Consider the following 27210-nt stretch of genomic DNA (forward strand, 5'->3'; position numbering starts at 1 on the left):
CTCACTCCTGGAAGCTGGAAATGAAAGCAGTTTATTTTGTTAATGGGTTCAGAGGAAGGTTTGTGGCAGCAATTAGCAGGAGTGAGAGGAGAGGGAGGGCGAGAGAGACCCAGGAGTCAGGTCCCATAAGAATTCATGGAAGAACTCTTAATTTCTTGAGAATTCCCTTGATTTCTTGAGAATTCCCTTGAATGCTTGAGATCCCAGGGCTGGGAGAGACCAAATTCACAGGAGTGGAAGACAGAAGTCACTGTCTGGATCCCAGGGGCCCTACTTCCTCCCTCCCTGGTGGCCTTCAGAGGGGTGGCCCGCGGTGTTCCTCAGCCCTACTTGGGGGGTGATGGGAGTCAGAAGTCCTTGGGGGCTGGCTGTAGGTTTCCAGGGTGCCCGCACGCTGGCATCTCTCAAGGCCGGTTCCAGGCTTTGTGTTCAGAAGGGTGGGTCCAGACCTCGCCGGCTTCTTGGGGTGAATTTGGTTTCTCCTTCTGAACTTTAGAAGAAGGTCCTGCGGGGAAGAGGAAACAGAGCAGACACGTGCAGGCTTTGTGGGTACACGCTCGGCCCAGGGGACACCCTCCCTGGAAGCACGAAGCAGGTCTCAAGCAGCCACACAACAGCCAGAGCCACAGCACGCAAGAGGCCTGGGGATGGCAGAAGGGATGCGTGGGATGAGCTAGGAGGGGACCAGAGGCAGGGGGTCTGGGGTCCCTCCCAAGGAGCAAATGACAAGTGGCAGAAAACATAGAGTCATTGAGAGGCCATGCCGGGAGCCACGGCATAGCAGGTCAAGTGTCTCGGGAGCATGAGGCCCTAATGTTTTGAGAAACTTGTACCAGAGAAATCAACAAGTTCAGGCTTGGGTCTGCCCCAGATACTGCCAGCTGTGGGCTGCAGGGCACACCAAACACCGGTTCATGGCCACCCGCCAGCTCTGTCCAGGAGCATAACCCTGTCACAGAATGGGAAACACATCCCCAAACTGGGCTGCACAGTGTCCCCCAGAGGACACTGTCCTGGGAGCTGGAGCCAAAGGAGAGAGAAGGCACAGAGGACACAGAGGACAGCTTGGTCCAAGCAGGGCTCAGGCCATGACAAGTCACAACACGACACGAACAACCCTGATGGGCCAGCCCTGGTTCTTTGGACCAGGCTCCATTGCCTCTTAATTGCCCTGGCTCTGCCCAAGCACAGGGGCCTGGTGGAGCAGGGGCTCCCAGAGTGGGGGTGCTCCTGGGGAAGGGAGGCACATTTTGCTGAGGATACCCCTGGGGGGAGATCCAGGCCGTACTCCCCTGGGCTCACTCAGCCCGTCGTGCTGGTTTGAGGCACTGTCTGCGCCCAGCAGACCATGGTACTCATGCTCTGTCCTGCTCATATGGGTGCCACATGGGACCCGTGGCAGGTCTCAAAGCAGCGGTGAGTCAGGACACCAGGTCCCGAGCATGCTACAGACTGGGCTCCGCTTGCCTTCCCTGAGCAGGAGGGTATTTGAGTAGGACAAAATTCCAGGGTGGCCCACAGCAGGCCTGGATGGCACTTTCGGGGTGGTGCCCTGTGCAGCCCTCCAGACACCAGTCCAAAGAACCTGCCAGCATGGGCAGCAGACGGCCACTCCATGCAGCATGGCCAGACAGGGCCCTGCAGCCCGCCTGCCTCTTCACCGTGGGGGGCTGCTGGGCTCCAGCTGCAGGAGGAAGCCGTGTCTGTGCACGGGAGCACGGTCTTCAAGGAACTTTCGGACCGGCTGGGGGCTTTCGGCTGCAGAGGGAAGAGAAGAGCTACATACGCCGAGCAGAGCAGGAAACACAAAACAGGGCTTGGTTATTTCCAGGCAGAGCTCCACCAGACCTTTCCCTCTACTTGCCCCTGCCTCGGGTCCTGCCTAGGCCCTGGGTCCAGAATTAGCTGCTATAAGATCTTGATTTCTCCCAGCTGTGCCCAGAACTCAGTCCGTGAGGGGCAGAGGAAGCAGGTGGGCACGGGCAAGCCGGGGGGTGGGGGGTGAGGAATAAGGGTGTGGGTGGCAGGAAGGTGATGAGGATGGAGGCCAGACACCGGAGAGGCAGAGGGAGCAACAGAGAGAAAGAGAGAGAGAAGAGAAATGGATATACGGTAACGAAGACAGATGAGCACCCACTCAGGCCAGGAATCGAGAAAGCAGGAAAAGAGCAGGTTAAGAGAGAAGAGGGAGACGGATGGAGATTAGGGCAGACAGGAGAGAGAGATTGATGGGGAAGATGCAGGAGAGGGAGAGAGGGAAAGGACAGAGAGACAGGGGAGGGAGAGAGAGAGAGAGAGAGGCAATGAGATAGAGAGACCCATACAGATAGAGAGACCAGAATGAAACAGACGGAGAGACAGACAGAGGGCATCGCAGAGCAGGGTGGACACCAGCCCAAGGCTCCCTGGAGACCCTGCAGGATGGGGCCAAAGCTGTGGTCCTGGCTGCTTAGGGACGCAGCACGACAGACTGCACTACCAGACAGTACATGACACGGGAATGTTTGAACTGGCTGATGATGGTGCAGGGATGAAGTCCCCGGTAGAGAACCAGAGCTCCCGAGTCTGTCCCAACGTCATCGTTTACTTGGTCGGGGACCTTGACCGTCTCTGGGCCCCAGTTTCCCATATATACAGAAGAATTCGGACAAGGCAGTCCTGGAGGCGGCCCTGATGATGCTGACACTGTGACACAGTGACTTCATTCTAGGCTTTCTCTGGCCCGGGAGCTCCTAGGATCGATTACTATGAGAAGCAGTGTGCTTGGACCAATCCTTCAGGCTGGGTGAGGGCTGAGGGCGGTCTGGGAGAAGGTGGCCAAGATTCTGGGGGAGGACAGAGAGGAAGCAGAGGGCCACGTGCTGCAGATACTTACAGCTCATCGTCGTACTCCTTGGGGGGACAGACAGCAACAACAAGGTCGATCCAGTCCTGTGGGAAGAAGCCTGTGACTCAGGGACATGCTCAGGGGTTGGTGGCACGGCTTCCCTTGACGCTCCGTACCCGTTCCTGGGCACCATGGTTCAGGATCAGCTGGCTGGGGGGGTCGGCCCCGGTGGGGCTGGAGGTCCTTCTGGTGGGGATGGGCCTCATTGTGCAGACCCATGCTCTGGGGAAGCTTCTAGTCTCTGGGGCTTCACAACCATAGAGACCAAGATTTACAGACCCTTGAAAGACACTAAGTTCCCAAATGTTGATCTGTGGACCAGGGCCAGGGAGCAACCTCAGAATCACCTGGGGGATTTCTTAAAACTCTAGACTCACAGACTTGGCTCCTGGAGATTTGGGGTAGGTCCTGAGAAATAGTATTTGTAACAAACTCTCTAGGTGCACTTCAGGCTTAGCTTTCTGACCCTGACACTTGAATCCCCTCAATGGCACCATTGCCATCCTTGGCTTATCTATCATTGTCCACCCTTGGCTTAGGTGTACCCAATAAAAAGTATGTGAAATATCACTGGGCCCCTCTCCCATGCAATAGCTTCTAACACTGAGCTGAAAGCTCACCCCAGGACTCCCTCCATCCAATCCAGTTCTGCCCTCAAGAAACACAGAGAACACTTCTGCTCCCTCTACCCTAATACAGCCCTTCAGATAATCAAAGACAGTCATCAGGTTACCCGTGAGTCTTCTCTTCTCCACATCCCTTCATGTGGGTCCCAGGCCCATCTGGTCAGCTTCCTCGGCACTGAACTTAATACCTCAGGCTCGGCTGCCTGCGTACAGTTGCACAGGTTGTGCATTGCACAACATGAGAGGGCACTATCCACACTGTAGTCTATAGGAGGGTATCCCCTCGGATTGTGCAGTACAGAGCCTGGGAGACCTTATGTGGTGGCCTTGACCCAAGTGGCTAATGAGCACAGATCAGACTACCACCAGACCCTCCTCCATTTTGGGCACTTGTTCTATTAATGCTTTCTAGTAGCCACAGCATTTTTGATTCCTGATCAGTGTGCACTTAGAGAAGACCTTAAGTCTTTTTTCTTGCATGGGTTGCCATACCTGGTCTTCTGGAGTCTATATTTGTGCCACTTGCTTTTTGGACTCAAAGTCAGGAACTGACATTTATTTTTCTGAATCCCATCGTGTCATATTGAGACCACTGGCTGGATGGGTTATGTGGATGTCACCTAAGAATTTCCTGGCCCCTGGATCCCCGCCCTGGGATGGGGCATCCTCACTGTAAGGCCTGGCTGCAGAGGCCAGGGTTTAAGGCAGGGAGGCAAGCAGGGGAGGGAGGCCGGGAAGGGGTTTGCTCTTACCCCCTGACTCCAGGCCTTCTGCAGGGTGGCCTCAGCCTCAGCCAGGGTGTAGTCCGTCACGATCTTGCCGTTGATCGCCATGACCTCATCCCCCTTCACAATGCCACCTGCAGAAAGATAAGGCTGGCTGGTCACCTGGGCCATATGTGACGCGTGCCTGGCCCAGGACTTGGCAAAGGCGGTGGGAGGCGGGGTGGACAGGAGGCCACTGTAGGGCTACAGGAGCTTGACTCCTGGATTCTGAGATGGGCTCGGAAGGCATGAGGGGAAAACAATCCACCAGGTTACTCAAGGGCATTTCCTACCCACCCCGTCCACACTCCTTCACCCCGACTCAATAGAATCAGGACACCAGTGACAAACCATTGCCGCCCTAACCTTTGTATGGGCCTCTGCTATCACGGAGGGAGGCAGACCTGAGGGGCCCATGAGGTTATCAGAAACATGAGCTAGTTCTGTGAGCTGTTCCTGTCTGCGTCAGGCTCTTTCCCACGCCAGAGCCTTCACATGCTGTTCCAGCTGGGCCAACTGTCCCCGTCTCTTTCTTCTTTCCTTGTAGGGCTCAGGTGAAACGTCTCCTCCTCAGAGGGAACTGCTCTGACCTGCGTCCAATCTTGACGTCTTTCCTATTGTTCCCTCAAAGTATCCCAGTCTCTTCCTGCAGAGCATTTTCACAATTTGTAATCCTACATCTATTTGTTGATGGATGGTCTCTCCCACCAGATTCTCAGCTCCATGAGAGTAGGGACCTTGTCTTTGGTTGATCACCATTCCCACAGCACTTACCATAATACCTAGCACAAAACAGGAATTCGATATAGTTCTCGAATAAGTGAATGATGTTAAAGGTCTTCCTGGATAAGCTGACCTGTGGTCTAATAAATTCGGGAAAAGCCAAGTTACAAGTTAAGCAGAGTTACTCACTGCAGGACTTGTCAGAGCCTTGAATATGCTACCATGCATTGTGGCCCTCCAAGAAGTGCATAGATTGTGCTTGGTTTCTCAGACATCTTCAACTTCAGAACCTTATAAAAAATGTTCTTTTTAAGGACTTTTTCTTAGTTCTGGTGTCCACAGCACATTCTCTACATTACGTTGAAACAGATCACCCAGAAGTCTTGCTGGCAGGAAGGCCACGGGAACATAGTGTGTGTTACTGAAGATGGTGTGGCAGTGGCTTAAAGCACGTGTGCTCTTGGAGAAAATGTCACCAGCTGCTGGTTTGTCCAAAGCAGTGTGGGGCCAGACTGTAGACAGCAGTTTCCTCTGGCCCGTGGGCCTGTGGAGAGGCGACTCTCACTTTTTCCTTTTGCAGGGACTCAGGATGGAGCGTCAGGAGCAATAAGGCAGTGGTTGGGCTGGGGCTTTGAAAGGAGGGGAGGCTCCCGGGAAAGTATTCTGGTCCTCCTTCCCTGCCAGACCCAGCTGACAGGTGTCTTTCTCTCCACTGGCGTGAAGTGAGGACAGAAGAGGAGGAGGGTGTGGACTGGGAGGGCAGCCCTGGGCCACGGCAGCTGCCAGCTGAGTGGCCCCCCGCCCCCCAGCTGAAGCGACAGCTCAAAGTGTGGCTGCAAGAGGCAGGCCTGAGCTCACCGGGGCCACAGGCAGCCGAGTTCTGTGGCCTTTGGAGCTCACAGAAGCCTGGCTGCCCAGCAACCAGGTGACTCCCTGTCACTCCGCCTCCTGCCTCGGGTGCTCACCTGCCCTCCATCCTACTGACCGACCACAGCCTGGCACCATGGGACTCCTGCTCTGGCCTGGAAAGCTGAGGGTCCCAAGTCTCCCCCTTCGAGGCCACTGATTTCCTCACAAAAGACCCCAGAATACTGAAAAGGCTCCTAGCTTTGGAAGAAGAAACCACGAATGGGGAGTCTCAGACAGTCTCGCCAGGTGAGCAGGTTTAAGGCAAAAGTAAAGCAAAATATGAGCAGAGTGCTTGGGTTCAGGTCCTGCCTCCACCACTAACTGGCTGTGGGTCCCGGAACGGCCTCGGTGTCCTAAGCTGTAAGATGAGAGTGGTAACAGCACCTGCTCTTGGTGCTGTCGCAAGGATTAAGTGACCTAGTAGCACACGTGAACCCCTTAGACACAGAGGAGGTGCAGGCGCTTAGAATCACACCTGGCACATGGCGAGTTCCTGACGGCCGTCGGCCCTTATTATTTAGAGGACAGGGAAGGTTTCATGCCCTCTCTCCTGCCTTTGCATGGAGAGTTCTTGCCCACCGTCACGAGGCTCACATTGACTTATCTTCTATGGCTCAGCTCAGGTATGGTGCTTGTCGGGAGCCTTCCCGGTGGCCCCCTTTCCCTTGGTGGGTTAGGGGCCCTCGAGGTCCCACAACTTTCCTCCGTGCCCCCAGCCGTCTGTCAGCACTTAGCAGACTGCTCTGTTACAGCCGGAATCTGGCAATTCTGAGCATGTTTTCACCCCTGGATGGGGGGGAGGGGCAGAGGGCAGCGTGGGGTGCGGTGGGCTGTACGCCCATAGTCCTGGCACCATCATATGCCCATGGGTAACGTGTGGGCTCAGCAGGTGGATGGGCAGATCCAGATGGGGGGCATTCTTGAGCAACTGTCGGTCAGTCCACTCCAAGTGGGCAGCCGTGTGCTTTCCTGGGGTCCCTGTTCAACCACTGCACCATCCCCAAACTGGGGCATGGCTGGTTCCCCACTCACCATGCCGCTCGGCAGCTCCCCCCTCATACACAGCCGAGACGACCACCTTCCCGATCGGGGAGTCCACACCGCCTTCCAGGGCCAGATCTAACGATCCCTCCTGGTTAGACAAAAACAGGCCTTCAAGAGCCAAGCAGACGACAACAGCCTGTGGACACCTGGGTACCCAGGAGCCTCCTGACAGGGCTACAAAGAGGGCAGGAGAAGCCATGGGGGTCAATGACAGCGCCATCAGGGAGGGAAGGGAGCCTGGACACTAAGTGGGGCCTGAGTGTGTGCTCCCACCACAGGAGGGGACATCCTTGGGGGAGAGAGTAGATGGGTGGGGACCTGAGGAGTCACTCAGGAGTCATCTCCAGAGTAGAGGCAGGGCACCAAGATGGGAGGGGCCTGGGGCAGAGAAGGGTGGTGGCCGCCTGACCTCCATGTGCCCATGTACCTTCTTAATGCGCAGGAGCCGGACATCCTTCCCTGTGATCTGCTCCGGGGTGAACTAGAGGGAACAGGCAGTGTGGAGCTTTGAGTCTGCCTGGAGGATGAGGGTGGGGTCCCACAGGGTACATGGCCAAGGGGACCCTTCCCAGCCCCACACCCATCGGTCTTCACCTGGGGGTCCCAGGCCTCACAGGGGCCACCTGGACACACACACACACACAGGTGACCACAGAAATCCCAGATCCATTCTTTCTGAGAATATTGTGAGGGCTGGGTGAGGACATGCCCTGTAAGCACCCAGCAAGCCACACGCACCTGGTACACAGTCAGTGCTTGGCCAGTGTGACCGCTGTTACACCCTCACTGCGCCCCAACACACACTCCAGTCCTGTTTCACACTCGAATGTGGTTTGAAAGGCGCCTTTGCAGGAAAGAGCAGCTGGGGCTCCCTGGGGCTCCTCACCTGCCCCACCACGGAACACACCACACCCCTCGACCCCACATTCCCGGGACTGCTGCCCTGGGGAGGAGAGTGATCTCTCACCATCGAGTAGGGGTCAAAGCCTTCCTCATATTTCCGGAAATCCTGGAAGCGAAGGGAGTGTGTTAGGGCACAGAGTAGAGTTCCCTGAGGGTCGCTGCAGGAAACAAGCTCAGGACAGAGGAAAAAGGCATGAATGGGTCAGATGTAGGGGAGAGGGGAGGGGGCCAGGTGTGGCCTGGAGGGGGAAGCAGGGAGGAGGCTGGAAGCCCCAGGAGCCAGAGCCCCCTGCGCAGGGAGAAGCAGGAAGCTATGCAAGCATCTGCGGAGCCCAGCCCGGGCCCTGGGTAGTTGAGGCAGGGGTGGGCGCCGGCTGCTGTCCGGGTGTCTGAGCGGCCCGCGGCCTTGCCGGAGCTGTCATCTGCCTGCAGCCTCGGGTCCTGAAGGCCCTACCTGAGCTCCTCCGAGTGCTCGTGCGAGGCCAGGTCCAGGCTCTGGGGGTGAAGGCCTGGTTTTCTGCACCCAGTGCTTTGACCCCGGAGAAGGGCAACACTGTGCAAGAGGCAGCTCTCCCTGGGGAACCTGCTGCGAGATGACTGGGGTGCAGGGCGTGGGCGGTGCAAAGGGATGTCGGGCTCCCAGAGGAACAGGGGCGTCCGTGCTCACCCAGTACCCAGCACTGGTCCTAATGTAGCACCTATCTAGGAGGTAAGAGGCCTCCCAGAACCTCAGTCGGGGGAGGATGAAGGAGGAGACTTGTCTCAGGGAACCCGGCTTGGTGAGGGCTGCGGGGACAATATCCCCAGGATGCAGAAACAAGGTGGTAAGGAAGGCGAGGGCAGAGCCAGCACACGCTGCCCTCCTAGGAACCCCAACCAGACAGCGGGAGCCGGGAGGGGGGGGGGGGGCGTGCCTGCCAAGTCCTAGGCCACAAAGCCTCTGTTAGTCCCCCAGGGCAGGTGGGAGCAGAGCAGAGGCCCTGGGGCAGGGTCCCAGCTAGGCCCTGCTGGACTGAGTAGAGCCATCCCCAGCACCCAGTTCCCTGGGCCACACCAAGTGTCCCCTGAGGCCTGTGGTCAGCAGCAGGGGGAGGCCACCACCTTCTCTATGCCCAGCACACAGCAACGAAGCTCTGGGCACAAGACGAGGACCGAACATCAGCAGGTGGCTCCCTGGGCCTCCGCCTGCCCTCCCTCCTCATCCAGGCTTTGTCGCCCAGGCTCAGCCCCACGGAGCCTGGGAGTTTGGAGGCTGGCCTCGTTCAGAGACCACTCCCAGGTCAGTCTAGGGGCATCAGGGCAGCAGACAGAGGAAGGGATGCAGCAAATCCATGGGCAGAAGTCACGAGGCAGGATACAGAGTTAATGCTCTTTCACTGAGAGCCCTGACTACTTCTAGAAAACCAGACAGTGCTGGCTATAGGCTTCCTCTTCTCCCTCCCTGTGAGAACCTGCTCTTAGGATGGGCATGATGACAAGTGTTCGTGTCCTGTGAACATAGGCTTATAAGCCACGGCAGGTGGTCAGCCTTGAAGAGGGAGCCCAACCCTCCATCCAACAGATGGAGAAACTGAGGCCCAGGAAGGTGACATTCATGCCCAAGGTCACCCAGCCGATGGGTAGTGGAGCTAGACTTTGACTTCCAGTCTGGGTCCTTGGGCTCCTTACTTCCAGCCTCTCTCTCGGAGGGCTGTCCGTAACAACATGGCCTTAAACGTCTATCTCATGATCACAGTGCTTTGCCAGGTGGGATGGTGGCCGGGTAGGAGCCTGACCTCCTACCGGGTAGGAGCCTCACCTCCTGGATGCAAATCCAGGGTCTCACGGTAGCTGTGACACCATCAGTCCATTTCCTAACCTCTCTGCTTCAGTTTCTCATCTACTGACCCCCCAGGGCTGCTATAAGAATTAAATGAGTTTATATACACAAAGTACTTAGAAATAGCGCATGGCACAGGGTTAGCTGTCGCCTGTCACCCCCTAGTTCTGGGCTCCTTTGCAAACTCCTATGTGTCACTGTGAAGTTGACACCTCCGTGTTGCTCCACCTGTAGTCAAATCAGCCTGCGGTCTGGTGGTGGGTTAGCAGTGAGCTTGGCTGCAAGATCTTTCTCTGTCTTGGGATCTCTTTCACCAGTGGTGAGACAGCCAATCCAGTAGCTGGCTCCGTGAACATAAGCCCCCAGGAGGTGGGAAGATAAGTGGCTGCGTGCCTGATACCACTCATGGGCCAGGAAGGACATCTACATCCTTGTGCCCAGGAGCACCCCAGGCTGGTGGAGGATCTGAACTGCCTCTTCCTCCCTGGCTGGTTCCGTGCCAGGCAACACTGTGATCTGCCTCCAGGGGACAAGACAAGGCAAGGGGCAGGGAGACACCTCGGGCCACCCTCTCTTCTCTCCTTAGGGCCGGGGCGAGGACCCATCTCGGCCTCTGTGACCTTCTGCGGGTTCCCTCTGCCCCCTTCCTCTTTGAACAAACAGTAGCAGGAGAGCAGAGCCCCCAGGGATCCTGCTGCTTTCTCGGCTTCGGCATGAGGTCTAATAAGCCAAGGAAATGAGACCCTTCCCAACTCCTGGCTGCAGGCAACAGGGACACAGCTCTGCCCTGAGGCTCTGGATGATGGCACCTGGGGCCACCTCTGAGCCAACTGCACTCCCAGAGAGAAGTCGGAGTGGGAGGGACAGGGGTGGCAGGGAGGACTACAGACACACGACGGGTATCGCTTTACTTGTCTGAACGCTGTCTGATAAACCACCATCCTCTTCAACATCTCCTGTGGCTGCCAGGAAAAAAAAAAAAAAAGTTTCACGCTGGACGTTACCAATTGGTCTTGTCCGCCCTCTGGTGCCAGACCCTGGGCCTGCCAGCCTGGGGCCGCCCTGCCAACATCCCGCGCCACATAGACACAGCCTGACTTACACCAGAGGCCTGCCCGACGCCCCCAGATACAGCAGCCACCCAGTTCTAGTCAAGCAGACACCACCCCTTGTCACCAGCCAGAGAACGCGACACGGATGCATCAGCAGGTTGTCACAGGGGCATGAACTTTGCTCTTTGGGGACCTGACAGGACAGCAAAAGCTCAAAATAAGTGTCTTAGCTGTCCTGACCTGACATTTGGATAGGGTTTCCTTGAAAGGGGAAGAAAAATTCTGGCATGACTCTCTTCCCACTGTGGGTGGGAGGCCAATCCGTGCCTGGCACCTCTGGGACGTGGGGTTGTAGAGTCTCGGCTCCCTCAGCCGTAGGTGACTGGGGGTAGGAAGACCCTTCTGCTCCCCCAGGACCATGCCCCACACTCCCAGGCCAGTGAGGAGTGGGGGGCGAGATGGAGAAAGTGAGTGGCTCCCCTTTGGCCAGTCCCCCATCTGAGAGAGTTCCTCGCCATGCCACGCCAGGCCTCAGGGGCAGGGGCCAGTGCAATCCTGTAGGTTTGGTAAGACGGCAATGTAGGTAAGAGCTTGAGCTTTGGAGCCTGAAAGACTCTGGAGTCAGTGGTAAGATGTGGCCCTGCCTTGGGCGACCGACTTACCCCTCTAAGCCTCAGTATCCTGACACACGTAGGCTCACGATACACCTGAGCTGTTACCATTATTACTTCTAGAGGAAGCTCCAGCCTGTTTGGTGCCCACATGGATTCATCTCTTGGTCAAGGAGATGTTAGGAGCGGGCACCAAGTGTGAGTCTGTATCCCACCTCACTCTCCCTCCAGAGGCAGCAGAAGCCGGGGGAGACAGCTCTAGTCTGCTCCTCTGGAGGGGACCCGGGGCGCTTACCAGGACCTCCGATTTCACAGCTGGCCTGTAGATGAAGTTGGACTCCTGGTGGACCATGACCGGTTTGGAGATAGTAGACACGCCAGGGCCTCGTGGAGGCTGAGGGCTTGGGCAAAATGTCTACAAGGGTTAGTTTAAGAGAAACCCTGTGTGAAGTCGTGGCGGGAGTGGCCCAGGCTAACCAGGGCACTTGGACGCACATGCAAATTCACGGCATGAGTGAGCCCCCCTGGTTCATTCACCCTGTTGGAGGTGCTCGGGGTGTGATTCTCAGCGGAGAGACAAGAAGTCCATTGGCCAGTGTGTTCTGAGGCCACAGAAACTCCTGGGTGGCTCTAAGAAATCAGAGACTTGAGCCAGAGCCTAGTTACGAGGGTGCCAGCAGCCACTGTCACTCAGAGGATACGCTTTCAAGGCTCGCTCTCAGTGACCGTGGGTGCCATCTAGCCTCCTCTCCCCGTAAAGGCTATTTCTTCTGGCCACGGTTCCATTCCCCAGACTGCACACAAAGCATCTGCTGTCCCTGGTGGGTGGGCACGGGGGCTCTGGACACGGGGTGAGGACCGGTAAGAGCAGCACCCGGGAGAGCTGAGGCAATCTGTCTGCTTTGCTCTAATGTGCTCCATCATCTTGGCCAAGACAAATCGAATCGGATCACAGCCCTGCCCAGACTCTTCATGGGTCCTCGCTGACTGCTGAGCTTCTTGGCTTGACCCACAAGGTCCTCATGAGTTCCTCCACCTTCCCCCGCGGCCCCGTGTCTCACTCCTCACCTTCCTCACACTGCCTAACTTCAGCCAGCCTTTCTTGTCTTGATTTTTGCACACGCTCTTTCCTCCCTCTACTTTATCTGCTCAGGTCTTAACTTGGGTGTCACTGCCTTCAGAAAGCCCTCTTTGAGGTTTTCCTCTCCACTCCAACTCATCACAGCACCTGTGTTCCCCCATCTGTCCCCAGATAAGTGACAGTCTCCTGCTTACTTATCTCTTGTCCTCCCCAGATGGTTTGGGCAGGGACGGGGCTACCCATTTTGAGGTGGTTCTCCAGAGCCAGACGTAGTGTCTGGCATCTCGTAGGTGCACAATGAACACGTTGAATGAATAAATGAAGGACTTAGTAGTATGCTGGGCACACAGGACGGTGCCTGGGGGGTAAATACGGCCCTGAAAACCTTTGTCTGGCAGATCTGGTGTGGCAGGCATGTGTGCCAAGCCAGCACCAAGTGTTTGTTCCCATCACCTGAGGCCTGCTGGTGGCTGGTATGATGTGCAGAGGCAGACATGTGCCCACATGGATTCTGGCTCCTGGAGGAAGTCCCAAGGAGAGGGTTGGGCAGGATCGGTGGTACAAGGACCAAAGTGCTGACATGGGCAGGATGAAGCTAACCTAACAGCAGCCCCCTGGCCCTCAAATCAGGAATAACCCTGACTTTGATGTCACCAAATACATTTGGGTCCAGTTCTTCAGAGGCCCCTTGTGTGGGAGGAATTTTGGGAGGAGACTTTCCTGTGCTTTGATAGAGAACTAACAGTGGGAATTTTGTGATTCCTAGAGGAGTCGAGAAAGCTGGACCCTGTTTGGATTCTTGATTCTGACTCAAAAGCCTACAGAATTTACCTCCAATCTCATCTTTGAGCTTCACCCAAATTTTCCTATATCCTGTTCTGTCACTGATCATAGTTAATGTCTGCTGAACACCTACTATGTGCCCGCCATTCTCCTAAGTATTAACTTCGAATGAGTTCATGGCTTAACTCATTTGATCCTCCTAACAGGTAGGGGCCATTAACATTCCCATTTTATGCATGAAGAGCCACAGGCTCAGACAGGTGAAGTCACGCATGCCCAAAGTCATCCAGCCAGCCAGGGGTAGAGCCAGGGTTCAAACCCAGGTGGTTCCTCCTCACCGTCTTTATGTTCCCTGCACCTTCCATGCCCTTCCTCCCATCCTTCATGTATTGTCATCCTTCAAGGCTCAGCTCATCAGCTCTCTACTCTGCAGAGGTGCCTTCAACCTCCCGTTAGAATGAATCCTTCCCACAGCAGGTGGCCTGTGCCATTCTATAGCTGAATCGTGTCTGCTCAGCTGCTCATCCCTCAGATGGCCAAGTCCTGGAAAGCACGGGGTGCCAATTTCCTCTGTGTCCCCTTCAGCACTGCTCCACTGCTCCCTTCTCCCCCTCACACAGAGACCCAAGGCTGGTGCTCAATCAATGACTATTGAATCAAATTTGTCGAGGAAAAGCTGCTGCCCATCTGCGTGGGGTGTGGGGACTCACAAGAAGGATATGACCCTCTGGGCCAGGCTATCTCAGCCCCCTGTAAACCTGCTCCTGGCTGGGCTTGGGACAAGACATCCCTGGAACGCACAGACTTCTCTCTGTTAGAGCTATAAGGCTCTCGACCCACCAGAGGTCTAGAGGGAGTCCCTCTGAGAGTCCCCAGAAGCTCAGCCTTGTTGGCACCTGGCACTTTCTTTATTCCCACCTTCCCCCAAGCTCTCCTGAATGCTCTGAGACGCTGATTCTGTTCTTCATGCTGGGATTCAAATCCATGCAGGGAAGGTTAATAAGAATAACTGATGAGGTACTATTGACTGCCCCCTCAGCTGACATGAGCTCCTTTAACTCTGACGAGCCTGGCCCCATGACTACCGAAGCAGAGTGTTTTGTTTGTCCCTCCATGGGATCAAAGCTCCATATCTTCTTCCTTGGGGATTGCCTTTTCCAAAACAGCCTTTAGGATTTAGATTAAGAATGATTAATAAGAAGTATGTCTTTTTGAGAAGGATCAATGTTCAGCCTCCTAACATCCTAAGGGAAAAAAAACCCCCTCGTCTTTTTATAGTAAATTGGGAGATTTCTAGGAACTCTTCGTCTTCATTTTTTCTGTAGCTGGAAGTTGGCCAGAACTTCTGGGTATTATACTTCAAGCCAATATAATTGGCTAACTCCATAGAAAATGGCACTGTAATGTCTTAACACTGCACCGGACAGTGTTATCACTTCATTTAAGGAGCCTAACACTGCTCCACTGCTTCCTCCTCCCTTCCTTTTCTCCTGTTAGCCCGGGGATTCATTTCCCATATTCACGGTTTCTTGAGCTTGTATCATTAAGTGACTGGCTGTGACACAGAGCTCTGGCGATTCACTGGCACAGCCTTGCAAGCACTAACTAGAATGCTACCGGCCCACACTAGCCAAGAGGACCAAAGAGAAACCAAGAGACATTGATCCCCAGTAGCTCACCACAAGCATCCCAGGCAATTCACCAGACAGGATAGTACTTCAAAACCAGCAGAAACCACACACATGCGGGGTGGCCACAACATGCAGGATGGGAGTTCATTCCTGGAAAATGGGCTGCCTCCCAGCCTAGCATGCAGAACAGGGGCAGTACCTTGGGGGTGGGTGGGAAGCTCCGTTCAGGAACAGGGGAGTTAGTGGGCTTGCCACTGTGGTTCTTTGCCTCCCAGTCCTCTGTTGGATTTCCTGTGTCCCCAGCACGGAAGGGGTGGTTGCCCAGTGCCTCTTCCAGTGCCGAGGGTAGCGGGCGGGTAGGAGTCAGGTCTTGGGTGGGAATAGATGGTGGGGGAGGGATGGGAATGGGGGGTGGAGTGCGTTGCACCCAGGGTGAAGATGAGGCACTCACACGGCCTGAGGATGAAAGGACAGGGGGTGCAGGGATCTTGGGGGATGGGTTGGAGGGTGGAGGGTGGGGCATCACAGGTAAGGCGGAGGGAGTCTTGGGAGGATAGTAGAACATGTCCAAGGGGATGTCATCCAGGTCAGTGGTGTGGAGGTGCAGCCCGCCTGCGAAGCGTCTCAGGGGTGGGGCCAGGGGAGACACCGAAGGTGGGGGAGGCGGGGGCCCCGTAGTCATCTGGGAGGTTACAAGGAAGTTCTGTAATTTTCTGACTCATGCTCCACTTCACAATACATTGAGTGTAATGCTTTTCTGTTTCTTTTGCTGCTGGAGACCCACCACCCACAAACCAGAATCATGGGGTATCACTTCTCTGTTACCTGGGTGCTCCAGTGAGCCCAAACCAAGTGGCCAGGAGGGAGCGCCCAAATGCAGGATGGTCCCAAGTTATGCCACATGTGGGTGATATGTAAGGTGACTATACTGTTTATCATCTAAACTGGAACAGACTTGATAGTGAAAGGGGCACTCTTAGCAATTACTCCAGGACAACACACCTAACCCAGACCATCTCAGATGGGCTAGGACTTGGTGGTGACTCCAGAGATAAGCCCAGAAATATAGATGTGTCTCCCTCCTCAAGAGAGCAAGGCAGAGAGGGCTGGTAGGGGTGGCCCTGGACAATGAAGCTTGCCAGTGGCCACTCTGCCTCCCACTGTCCCCAGAGTGGGTCATTCTAAAGGCAACAGGAGGGCTTAATGTGGAAAGAAGGGCTCTGTTACCTCTGAAATCTCATTATCAGCAGAGGAAATCTGCTCAAGGCGTGTCTGACATAGCCTTTCCACCCAATACTGAATCTTTTCCGATTCCTCAAGGTCTTCTCGCTCTGTCTCAGACACCTAGGACCCAAGGACAGTGCAAAGGGAGAGGACAGAGGGCACACCTGAGTCCCATGTGGGTGGCACACTCATATCAGTAGCACAGAACCACTTCTTTTTAAAAGTACTGTTGGGTGCACCCACCCCCCAGAAAAGACCTCGGCTTGTTCCACCGGGCCCCAAAAGAGGTGGAAACCAAGAGGGAGAGGGTGCTAGGGGATCAGGGTGACTAAAGGCACTTGTAGGCAAAATCAGAGGAGGCGTTTGTAGCATTGTGTGGACCTAGCTGGGATTAGGCTTCCAGGGTCCCCACAAACTCTGAGGTTCTTGTGATTTTCCACGAATGATCCTTTTTTAGGCTCTTAGCACATTCCAAAAGTTTAACTTTGCTCTTTTTCCCTCCTCCAGGCTGCCTTGTCCTCAGAAGTACAAGTTGGATTTTATTTTTAATGTTGTAGCTTATTCGTTCCTAATGGCAGACCTAATGCACTTCACATTTTCCAGGATTACTCTGGTTTTATAATCTAATCAGCTTGGCATTCTGATTCATGGGAGCATTAAAGAGAAGCAGAACAATAATAACATCTCTAATAGCTAGGGAGTTAAGGTCACCTAACTCACCTAGGAAATAGGAATTACCCATGCTGGATGATTGCTTGTGTCATGTCTTAAAGGGGATAGCCTTAGGTACATTTCCAGGTTAAAGAAGCCTAGCCTCAGATCCTTTTTTTTTTTTTAAAGATTTATTTGAGAGAAAGTAAGAGAGAGAGCGAGCGAGAGCATGCATGGTGGGGACAGGCAGAGGGAGAAGCAAATTCCCCACTGAGCAGTGATCCCGACATGGGGCTTGATCCCAGGACCCCAAGATCATGACCCAAGCCAAAGGCAGATGCCTAGTCAACTGAACCACCCAGGCACCCCAGATATATCCTATGTTGACGGAAGCAGCTTCAGACTCATTGCCTGATTAATTGTGGAACAGCCTCAGATACCACTCCTATACAAAGGGTGAGCATCAGACCCATACTCTCAGAGCCAAGGCAGGTTGGAGAAATCTGGCCTTGGACTCGTAACCTGGGTAGAGGGGCCAACCTGACCTAGACCTGATGATAGGTGGCTGGAAGGCTAACTTCAGTTCTATAGTCTAGGCAGAGAGAGGGGTTAGCCTTGGAGTCATACCCTGAGTAGGGAGAAAGACTCCAGAGCCACACCTGGGCTGGACAGGCCTAGTCTTGGACTCATACTCTGCGGGGGCTGAGATGGTGGGGGCAGACTAAACCTCTAGCCAGGTGTGTAAGGGGCTAACCTAAGTGTGACAATCTGGGCAGAGAGGCTAGCCTCATACCCACACCTGAGCGAGGAGTCTAGTCTCTGTTCCAAATATACACCTAAGCCAGAAGCTAGTCTCCATGACCCTGGGCAGGTGGGATGATCCCACATTCCCGACTGAGCAGGGTTCACTCCATCCTTGGACTCCACTTGGGGAAAACAACTCGAGCTGGTCCCTCCAGGAGCATGGTGGGGAACAACCAAACTGTGTCCCTGGGATGCTCACCTGGCCTGTAAGTAGGACACATACCTCCTGGGCCAGCCGGTTTATCTTCAGTTGTTTCTCCTTTTCCAGCATTTCCTCTTTCTCTTTGTAAAGCTTTTGCTCAAACTCTAGTTCCTTCTTATTCTTTCTCAACTCCTGTAGGCTGTCATACTTGGTTTTCTTCTTATCCTTTCCTTTCTGAGCAAATGTGGCAGTGTTTACATGAGAAGGGTTACAAGGTCATGTTGAGGCTGGCACAGCACAGCAAACAGGGCATTCAGTCCACAGACAAGGCCAGAAAACCACCCTGTGGTGAGCCCCTCCCCCAGCGCTGCCCCTCTGTGCTGGGCACTGGACCTCCAGTCTAGGGCAGGCAAAAGGCTGCTTCCAACTGTGGAGTGGGAGACACATGCCTTGTGCCAGCCAGAAGAACTGGCTTATGAGTTCACTAGCTAGCTGTGTGACCTTGGCTAAGTTCTTTGACCTCTCTGGGCCTGATTCACCTCATCTTCAAAACAGAACTACCTTCCCCATAGGCTTGCCATCAGAGCCAATAAAACAACATCTATAAAGGAGCTTTATAAACATGAAAGCACGATATAAATAAAATACATAGTATTTATGGCCTAGTATCTGGGTACATGCCTTCTCCATCAACTGGAAAGAAAGGTGTCTCATGTTCAGGTAACAGAGATGCATCCTGGGAAATTCTACAGAAAATCTGGGGGACCTGGCAGGCCTCATTTGCAGAGAGCCTCTGTCCTAAGCTGTGAGAGGTGGGAGTCAGCCTCAGACCTGAAAGTTCAGAGCCAGGGATGTCAGATTTTGCTCTGATGCTTAAGCTCCAGACCATTTCATCCTATAGAGGCCCTCTGAACTAGGCTCCTGAACTGAGGATTAGTCAGGAACTACAGGACTAGGAGATGAGGAGGGGGAAAAGGATAGCCTAACTGCCTTATACAGACTCTCAGGGTTCAAAAGGTTTGGGGATCAGAGATGCAAAGCAAACAGACTCCTTATTTTTCCCTGTTGGCATTGGACCCATAAAACCTGCTTTCCTGGCTGCTTCTCCCATGGGGTTGCAAGGAAGCCAAGGAGTAAGGAAGGAAGAAAATTAACGTTTAAGGACTGCCTAGGTGCCAAGGAATTTATGCTGATTATCTTATATGTAGGTATCATCCTCACTCTCTTGATGAGGGAGCCAAGACTCAGAGAGGTGAAGTCCCTTGCCAAGTGTCAAACACCTAGCAAGTGGTGGTGCCAGGATGTGGACCTAAGTCTTCCAGGTCCTACGTATTTTCTCCTGTGCCCAGATGAGCTAGCAGCAGCTGGGGGCATGGCAGGAGGGAGGGTCAGCCCCATCACACATGGCACAGAGGACAGAGCTAGCACTCAGCAGAGGGCACAGCAGAGAGTCAACACTCTGGGGTATTCCTCTGGGGTGGGGGAGGAAATTAGCCTGCTCACTGAGCTCACCCCCACCCCCAACAAGCTTTTTTGGGAGTCTTCTCTCAGGATTCTTGAATCATCCCAGCATCCAAGGGCAGGAATGAGGAATTGAGTTGCTCAGCATTAGACACCAAACTTTGTCCCCAGCTGGAGAGGCTTGGGGGTGCAGTTATGGATCTATGAGGAGTCATCCTGCCTCCCGTCCCAAACACAACCCCTACTCCCACGCATAGGCAACGTGCTTTGGAAATGGTCTCCCATCTTGGGCATAGAGGCCCACGCCCAGAGCAGTCTATGAACTCCTTGAGAAAATGATTCTCATTGCCTCAGAGTCCTGCTTGGTTCCTTGCCTACCATGTTGGCTCAGCTGATGGATGAACCCTGCCATTGTGTTATAGATCAGACCCCAATATCCCCCAAGAGGAGGCAAAAAACATTCTGCCTAACGGAAGCTTGCTAGAATAAGGGCATGACTCCTCGCAGGGCCCACCATGATAGGAACGGCCATTCGATGAGTTAACAACAAAACCCCCTCAAAACTACCAGTGCTAAGATTTTAGAGCCAGGGCTCGTGGATGGGGCAGGCAGATATGACAGTTTCTGTCCCTCTTCCAAGAAAGCAGCACCTGTTTACTGAAGCAGGCGGTTAAATTGTTCCATAGCATTGTCTACTGACCTCATACTGGCACCCAGTGTACAGTTGCGTGTGAATCCGCCTCCCCTGGGGGACAGCGGGCTCCTGCTAGTAGAGCTGGTTTGCATGATTTAGTGAGAAGCTTCGTCAGAACCATGCACCCTTCAGGCTCTGATGCAGACTCTGTGGGGCTACAGGCCAGGGGACCTTGGGCCCCAGAGGGACTTATTGCCAGATTGGGAATAAAAGATATTGAATCTTTATCTTTTCAAATAAGGGAAATTTTGTGCATTGGTGATCATGGCTGTAGATGGCCACGTGTACTACCTGGGGACTAGCTGCTGGGAGACAACCCGTGTCACAGACTCTAGAGAAAGTGACAATGGATTTTCAGAGCCAGCACGAGGGATGTGATTCTATTGTCTGTTTAAGCTGTCAGTTCAATTCATGGCAAATAGTCCTTTCGGTCTGGGAGGAAAGGCACATGGGCTGGATGTGCTCTTGCTTTACCTAGAAGCAGTCTTTCTCTCTTTTGGAAGTGAAATGAAAACAAAAATACCAGCTATTCAGGTATATTGAAGGAATGAATAGAGGGAAACAGGTCTGCTTCTTTACCAACACCAATTTCTAAGTTACAGGATTTCCTGTGGGAGGTGTGTGTGTGTGTGTGTGTAGGAGATGCTAGTTCTCTTACATTTGCCTGGTTATTAGTATCTGGAAAAGATTTTACCTATCCATCTACTTTTAATTACTTTTTTTTCCAGCAAAATCCTGTGTGCGTGTGTGTGTGTGTGTGTGTGTGTGTGTGCACGTGCACTGTCCTCTCTAGGTGAGTTCTAGTGGAGACGGTGCATAGAGAATTAGATATCTAACCCAATGAGACATCCTAAGCCACAGAGTCAGGCTGTAGGATGAAAAAGGCAGTCTTATGAGAGTGGATCCTTTCTGAGACCATAGCAGGGAGAAAAAAAAAAAAATCCCCCATGGTGCTCTGTCCTAAGTTGATTCAATGTCATATAAATCATGATTTGTGTGCCTAGGTAAAGATGCTAACCTCTGTCAGAAATAGTATTGCTGGCTATTTTTTTACTGTGTTGGAGGAAGCGGATAGATGTTTCTGGAACATCAGATATTCCCGTTTTACAGGCAGGGAGAAGCTATATAATCATCAAGATCAGCTAGCTGCACTGCTTTGGTTTCTGGGGAGCCAATATTTTGTGAGAAAGACCCAGTCGAGTGATAACACCTAAATTAGTTCACCAAGATTTATGCTGATGCCCGATTTCCAAATGCCAAGTCATCTCAAATATCCAATCTACAGATATTAACAGTGGCGTTTTCATAATCAAATGCCAAAGTGATTTAGCAAGAAAAAGGACGAGAGCCTAATGGGGCCTGGAGATACAGTAATAAGGTTTAGAGAGAAAATTCAAGGCCCCAGAGACCAGGAAAATGCATTACCCTGGCACATGCAGATATTTCTAGGAGTTATGATTGGTGTGGCTCTTAGTCTCAACTCGAGGCAGCAAATCCCTGCCTGGCAGCCAATCTGTGTCTGGCACGCTTGGTCTTGTAACCTGTGCTGTGGACACCCAACCTGATATTTCACTCTGTCTGTCCATGGCTTCTGGTCTTGGCCCTCTGGTTCTAGTTGACAAGAGGAACAAAGTGGAAGCTTCCTGCTGTGGCCCTGCCCCTGCCCTGTGCCTCCTGGGCGGTGCCAGATGGTACTGGGGCAGCTCTCACCCCACGAATCCTTTCCCCCCACAACGCTTCTGTGACGGCGCCCTGCCATTTGACGTCAGACGGCCAGGGAGGTGCAGACAGGGTCCCCCTCCAAGTGAACAGGCCGGATTGCATCGTTTAGGATTGACAGGAAAAGCAACGATTCTTGGAAAGGCCAAGACCCACAGCAAACTCTGTGGCAAGCGGCACAGCACTCAGTCTCACGACCTACCTTCCGGATGGTCGGGAACTTGCCATCATAACGATAAAACCACCCAAAGGCTATGAGAACACAGAGAACAAGGAGATGAGACGCAGTTCAGCTCAGCCGGAGCATCCGCAGGCAGCAGCCCGGAGTTGGCATCTCAGGGAACGCGGGGCGCTGTGAGCTGACAAGTGGCACTGGCAACCCCCACAGCCAAGCGGCGCCCGAGCGCTGACCCTCTGCCCCCCTGGCCTCAGTGGGGTACCACGGTGGGCCCCGCGCTGCCTGCGAGAGGCCCTGGTTCCCTAGTAGGCCCCACCAACTGCTTCTCCCCGGGGGGTGCTGGCTTCAGAAGCCGGTGCCAGAAAATCGGAGACCGCCCTTGCGGGAGGGTGAGCTTTTCCCAAGCCACAGCTGCAGCCTGCTAACTAACGCAGGGCCCTGCCGGAAGAGAATGGGGCCTCTCCTGCCTGCTGTCTCATCCTTCTGTCCAAGGAATGGCCCCAGACAAAAGAAAGCCTGGGGTTGTGCCTGGAACGGCTGTCACGCAGAACAAAGCTGCCTTGTGTCACAGTGCGGGCCACGTGCCCCACTTTCGATGTTGAGGGAAGCGGCGATGACCGGGGTTGGCTCTGGGAAAGGCAGCGCAGGTGGCAGTGGGCAGATCTGCCCCCCCAGAAAAGCAGATCCCTACTAAGGCCAGATCACCAGGGCGCCTGCCCCTTGCTTTCCCCAGGCAACAGCATGACAGGGAAACCCCTTGAACCTCAAACTCCCTGGGCCGGCAGTGATCCCTTAGAGAATCACCCACCCTGACCAGCCTGAGTTCTAGAACAGGATCTCGAACACCTTCTGCTGGACCAAGTACTACCCACTTCCTTGCTGGATCTGGGGATACCTAGGGAGTCCGGGGGAGAGGCCAGAGCAGCAAAGGAAGGACCTGGGCTCCGGCAGGGCAATCCTTAAATATCTGAACCACGGCCTCAGCAGTTCTGGTGCGCATCAGCGGACGTTTCAGCTTGGCCCCGGTCCTGTCTGGAGGTGTTGCATGAAGCTGGGCTCGCATGGGCTGCGCACGGTACCCTGGTGGCCGTCGCGCAGGCCACCCAGAGCCGGGGGTCCCCAGAGCCGCATGTCTGCAGGGCCAGCAGGAGGCGGTGCGCAGGGGAGCAGAGCAGCGGGCCGGGAGCAAGCAAAGCGGGGGGGCAAACCTGCTCTCCCTGCTCCTCCGTGCCTCCATCTGGGTCGTCTGCTGGCTCAAGCTCGGGCTCCACTCCCTGATCGGCTACCCAGGAAAAGAGAGGAGGCTGGTGAACCGACAGGCACTCAGGAGACAGGGAGGCCAGTGGTGCTTCCCCTGAGGACCTCTAGCCGGCTCCCTCTCTGGAAACTGTGAGGTCAGGCGCAGGATCGAGGCTTAGGTGCCCCGAGCAAGATGGCCTGGCTCTGCGATGGTGCACGCAGGGCTTGCAACCCCGGGAGCTTTAGTTCCTGTCTGTAAGATGGGGATGGGACGCCTGGGTGGCTCAGTGTTGAGCATCCATCTGCCTTCAGCTCAGGTGGTGATCCCAGGATCTGGGATCGAGTCCCACATCAGGCTCCCCGCAGGGAGCCTGCTTCTCCCTCTGCCTGTGTCTCTGCCTCTCTCTGTCTCTCATGAATAAATAAACAAAATCTTAAAAAAACAAACAAACAAACAAACAAACCAGGGGCCTTGGATCAGACAGGCAAGTGAGGAGCTTTTTGCAGGGCATTCAGTTGACACTTGGGATGTGAGGGACAGAGGATGGGACTATCTGAGTCTTATACGCGAGTGGTGCTTACAGTGGAAGAACAGACCCTACTGGTTGCTCCCTCCCACCTTGGGAACTCTGGGTCCCCGGGGGGATGTTGGAGCTATGTGGGCAGGTTGGAGACCCCAAGGAGGTGAGGTGATTCCAAAGGGTAGAGGGGAGACGTGAATTCTGACATCACGTGGAGAATGGCAAAGCATCCATTCCAATGATTTCCAACCCGGACTTTGGCCTCCCTAGGACTGTGGAAGGTAGTGCAGGGCTCTGCTGTGAGCTGTTTATTCATATTTCAGATATTAATTAGAAGGACTTCCCCATTCACCTATGAAAAGGCTGTAAGTTAAGTTCCTTTGCTTTCAGCTCAATTTGTGTTTACTCAACAGTGGAACACTGATGCTTTCTTGCAAACAAGAATGACTCCTTAATACAACAATAGGAAGACAAATGATTACTGAATGGTTTGATAGGAAAAAAGTCTCAACTTCTAAACCCTGGGGTCTGTTGGGGGCAGAGGCTAATTGACGGGGTCCTTGATGGAGAGAAAAGCCTAGAAATATCTTATTTAAACCTCTTCATCTCCCAAAGCTCCTTTCAACTTTGGGATCCTTAATCCCTCTCCCTCACTGCTTTGAGTAAAGAGAGCTCTTCTGGGGCCTCTGTGACAATCTGTCCTGGGTCAGCAGAATGTTGGGGTTCTGCTGGGTTGGCCATGGGGAGGCAGGCATTGCCCCTGGGACAGTGATGGTGAGAGGAGCAGCCAGTTCCATGCACATCGTTAGGATGAGGGATTTCCTTTTTCAGGCCAAGAGATGCTCCACACTCTTTCCTGTCTGCTCAAAAACGTGTGCCCCTGCCTCTCACGGGCACAAAGCCCTGAGTCAGGTATAACCTATTGGCTAACTGGGCCCCAGAGCTAAAGAGTGGCCAGGGAGGAGCCAGCAGTGGCCTGGTCCCTGGTGGCCCAGCACAACATGGACTGTTCCAGCCTCCCAGGAATGGGGAGAGAGGCAAGAATGGAGCTGGCTCGGAGGCCTTCTTGCATCTCCTGACTTATTTCTCAACAAGATGGAATTGCCAGTGCATATGGGGGATGGATGGGAGCAGCAGCTGCCCCAGCTCAGGCAGACAGGCTTGGGGCATTAATCCCATGCTTTGCACATTCCTCAGAAAACATTTATATCTTCAAGCAAAGGGAAAGTTCTTGCTCCTTTATTCAAGAAGATTGATTTGGTTTAAAAGCACTAAATAAATAGCTAGCTAGAGAAAGGGTTTTTATTTTTTATAGTTCCTGAGAGGGTGTGTTTGCTCTGAAGCCAAGACCCAACTTCTAGAAAGGTACTAAATTGGCTAGGATTACTTTCATGAGAAGCAATTAAAATCGATTTCTCTCCTTTTGAAGCTCCTCTTTCACTCATAAGAGCAAATTAGCTCCCTGTCTAAAACACAGATTATTCACCAGGAATTTAGCTCTGGCCACATCCTCAACTAATACCAAATGTCAGGGGGGAGGCTGATGAGAGCTCGCTTTGTCCTTCTGAGAGGACCCTGAGATGACACCATACCCTGCTGCCAGGAAGGAATGTGCTGGCAGGTATCTGCCTCGCCCCAGGGAGGGTGAAATGGGACCACCCAGATGCCCTGTCCAACCTCTTCATTGACCCAAGTGGACTGTGTTGGCAAGATGACGTCCCTCTAGGGCTCAGGTATGATCCAAAGTTGGGGCCAGAGTTGTCCAGACCCCATCACAAGATGCCGAATGGCTGTGACACAGGAGAGATGGGGAATCTTGGTTCTTAAGTATATAGATTCACCCCATATCTACAGGTTCCCAGGTCAGCTGAGCACAATCAGCCGCAGTAGAACTGGCCCTTTGTCATGTAAAGTGAGAGTAAGGCTCAATCTGGAATCCTGGACTCCTGATTACTATGGCCCCCAAGCTACCTTACTTGGCTTCCTACCACCAGCCGACTGGAGAAGCATGAAGACTGAGCCCCCACTTTGCTCTGGTGGTGTGAGCTGCCCCTTGAAAAGACATCCTGCCAGTTGGGGTTGAGAGCAGGTGGACAGGGGAACAGGTGGTGGAGGCCTGGCCTGAAATTGGAGGTAAGAACCCAGGATAGATGAAGAAAGGAGGGGTGAAGGGCAGAGGGAGCTGAGGCCCCAGGATGGCCACAGTTTGGGTCTCAGAGGGGTCTCAGTCCTCTTCCTGACTCCATCCCTGAAGGGATATGACCATAGCCTACACACAGGGATGCAGGTGGCAGGGGCGCTTCAGGTAAGCTCTCCCCACAGTACGCATCAGCCTTGGACCACCAGAGTTTTCTCCAACATGAGCATTTCCCCTCTTTCTGGCTGCTGTTGCACCCCGCTCTGACTCAGAATCAGGTGGGATGTGGACATGACACCCAGCAAACTGAGATGATGATCCCATGAGCAGCTCACTTTTGCCACAGCTCTCCATTCCCTGGTCAGCAGCGCAAAGGCATGGGGAGAGGTCCACCTACCTAAATCTATGTTGTGGGCGAGAGCCTGGCAGCAGGCCCCCAGGGACAGGGGGGCAGACAGATCCCACCCATCCCAGTGCCCCGGCAGATGGCTGCCCCTCTATGAAGAAGATGCAGCCCAAGGAGCCACGGACTCTTCACCTGGGGAAGTGGTGGTGAGTGGAGGAAGACCAGCATCTCTTTCTACATACTCCTCAAACCCCAGGCCCCAGAAAGAAGCCCCCTCCTGCAGCACATGATACGTACACTTAGGCTTGCGAAGGGGTATTGGGTGCACCTCTGCGGTGATGGTTTTAGGTGAGAGCAGCTGTTCCTTTGAGCCCCAGTCTTCTTCCCACTGCTTCTTAAACTTCTCCTCCTCTTCCACAATCCTGAAATAAGATCCCCATGCCTGTGACTGGGGTCAGGATTTTTACAGGCCCGCCCTCTGTCTCCTGGGAAACCCTAAACAGCCCGGGAAGAGGTCACGTGGCTCTAGCTATGCTGAAGAAAACAAAGTCCCTGGTACTCATCGTCGTAATCTGCATCGAGTGTGAATGTTACCCTGGGAATTACAAGACCACTTTCTAGTTACCCTAACACGATGGGCTTTACTAGAACTATGGAATGGCTACAGATAAAGGTGATCCACCAGGGGACAAGAGGGCCAGGCAAACCGGGCCTGGAGGTGGCCTCTGGCGGGCCACAGTCCCGAGAGCACACTCATGTCTGCACACTGACACGTGTGTGCAGGCATGGGGACCCAGGCACTCACTGCTCCATCTCCTTCCGGTATCTTTCATTCTCCTCTGCTGCCTTCTGGGCAATTTCCTTTTTCCTTCTGAAACACAAATTCATGGCATGTTGGAGTCTATGCAAGAGACATAGAACATCCAAGATGGCATGCTGGAGACTATGCAAGAAAAGTTAACTCTTCCTTGGAGCCAATTCCTGATTTGAGAAAGGTTTAAAATCTTTCTTCCAGGCTCCCATCCAAGGATGCCTGGACCAGATTTGGATGCTGGAGAAACAGGTCCAACAAAATCTGGGCCCCGTGTATGGTTTTGTCTGGCACTGCTGAGTGGAGATTCTGTGATGCCAGGGATGGGAGGCAGATCAACACAGGCCCCACTCTATGTGTCTACCTCCAAACACTTAGATAAAGTGACTGATGACAGGCAGGGCCTGGCTGGAGTGAGGTCCTCCAGGAAGAGGACCCTAGGCCCCATGT

The 27210-nt window shown here is 53.8% G+C and overlaps 1 protein-coding gene across 1 annotated transcript in view; it reads right to left on the reverse strand.

Annotated features, from left to right (window-relative positions):
• Positions 1-514: 514 nt before the first annotated feature.
• The window catches only part of USH1C (USH1 protein network component harmonin), a 44901-nt gene continuing 18205 nt past the window's right edge, over positions 515-27210 (reverse strand). Inside the window, exons 13-27 of the mRNA XM_038569185.1 lie at positions 26755-26820; positions 26247-26371; positions 21731-21780; positions 17736-17888; positions 16061-16177; positions 15033-15515; positions 11634-11753; positions 10587-10637; positions 7921-7962; positions 7381-7434; positions 6942-7041; positions 4266-4372; positions 3516-3518; positions 2876-2931; positions 515-1778 (exon numbers count right to left, since the gene is read on the reverse strand). Of these exons, the coding sequence (XP_038425113.1) occupies positions 1658-1778; positions 2876-2931; positions 3516-3518; positions 4266-4372; positions 6942-7041; positions 7381-7434; positions 7921-7962; positions 10587-10637; positions 11634-11753; positions 15033-15515; positions 16061-16177; positions 17736-17888; positions 21731-21780; positions 26247-26371; positions 26755-26820 (1648 nt within the window). The 3' untranslated portion in view covers positions 515-1657. The remainder of the gene's footprint in view (positions 1779-2875; positions 2932-3515; positions 3519-4265; positions 4373-6941; positions 7042-7380; positions 7435-7920; positions 7963-10586; positions 10638-11633; positions 11754-15032; positions 15516-16060; positions 16178-17735; positions 17889-21730; positions 21781-26246; positions 26372-26754; positions 26821-27210) is intronic.

Source organism: Canis lupus, chromosome 21 (assembly GCF_011100685.1).
Source record: "Canis lupus familiaris isolate Mischka breed German Shepherd chromosome 21, alternate assembly UU_Cfam_GSD_1.0, whole genome shotgun sequence".
NCBI classification, from domain to species: domain Eukaryota; kingdom Metazoa; phylum Chordata; class Mammalia; order Carnivora; family Canidae; genus Canis; species Canis lupus.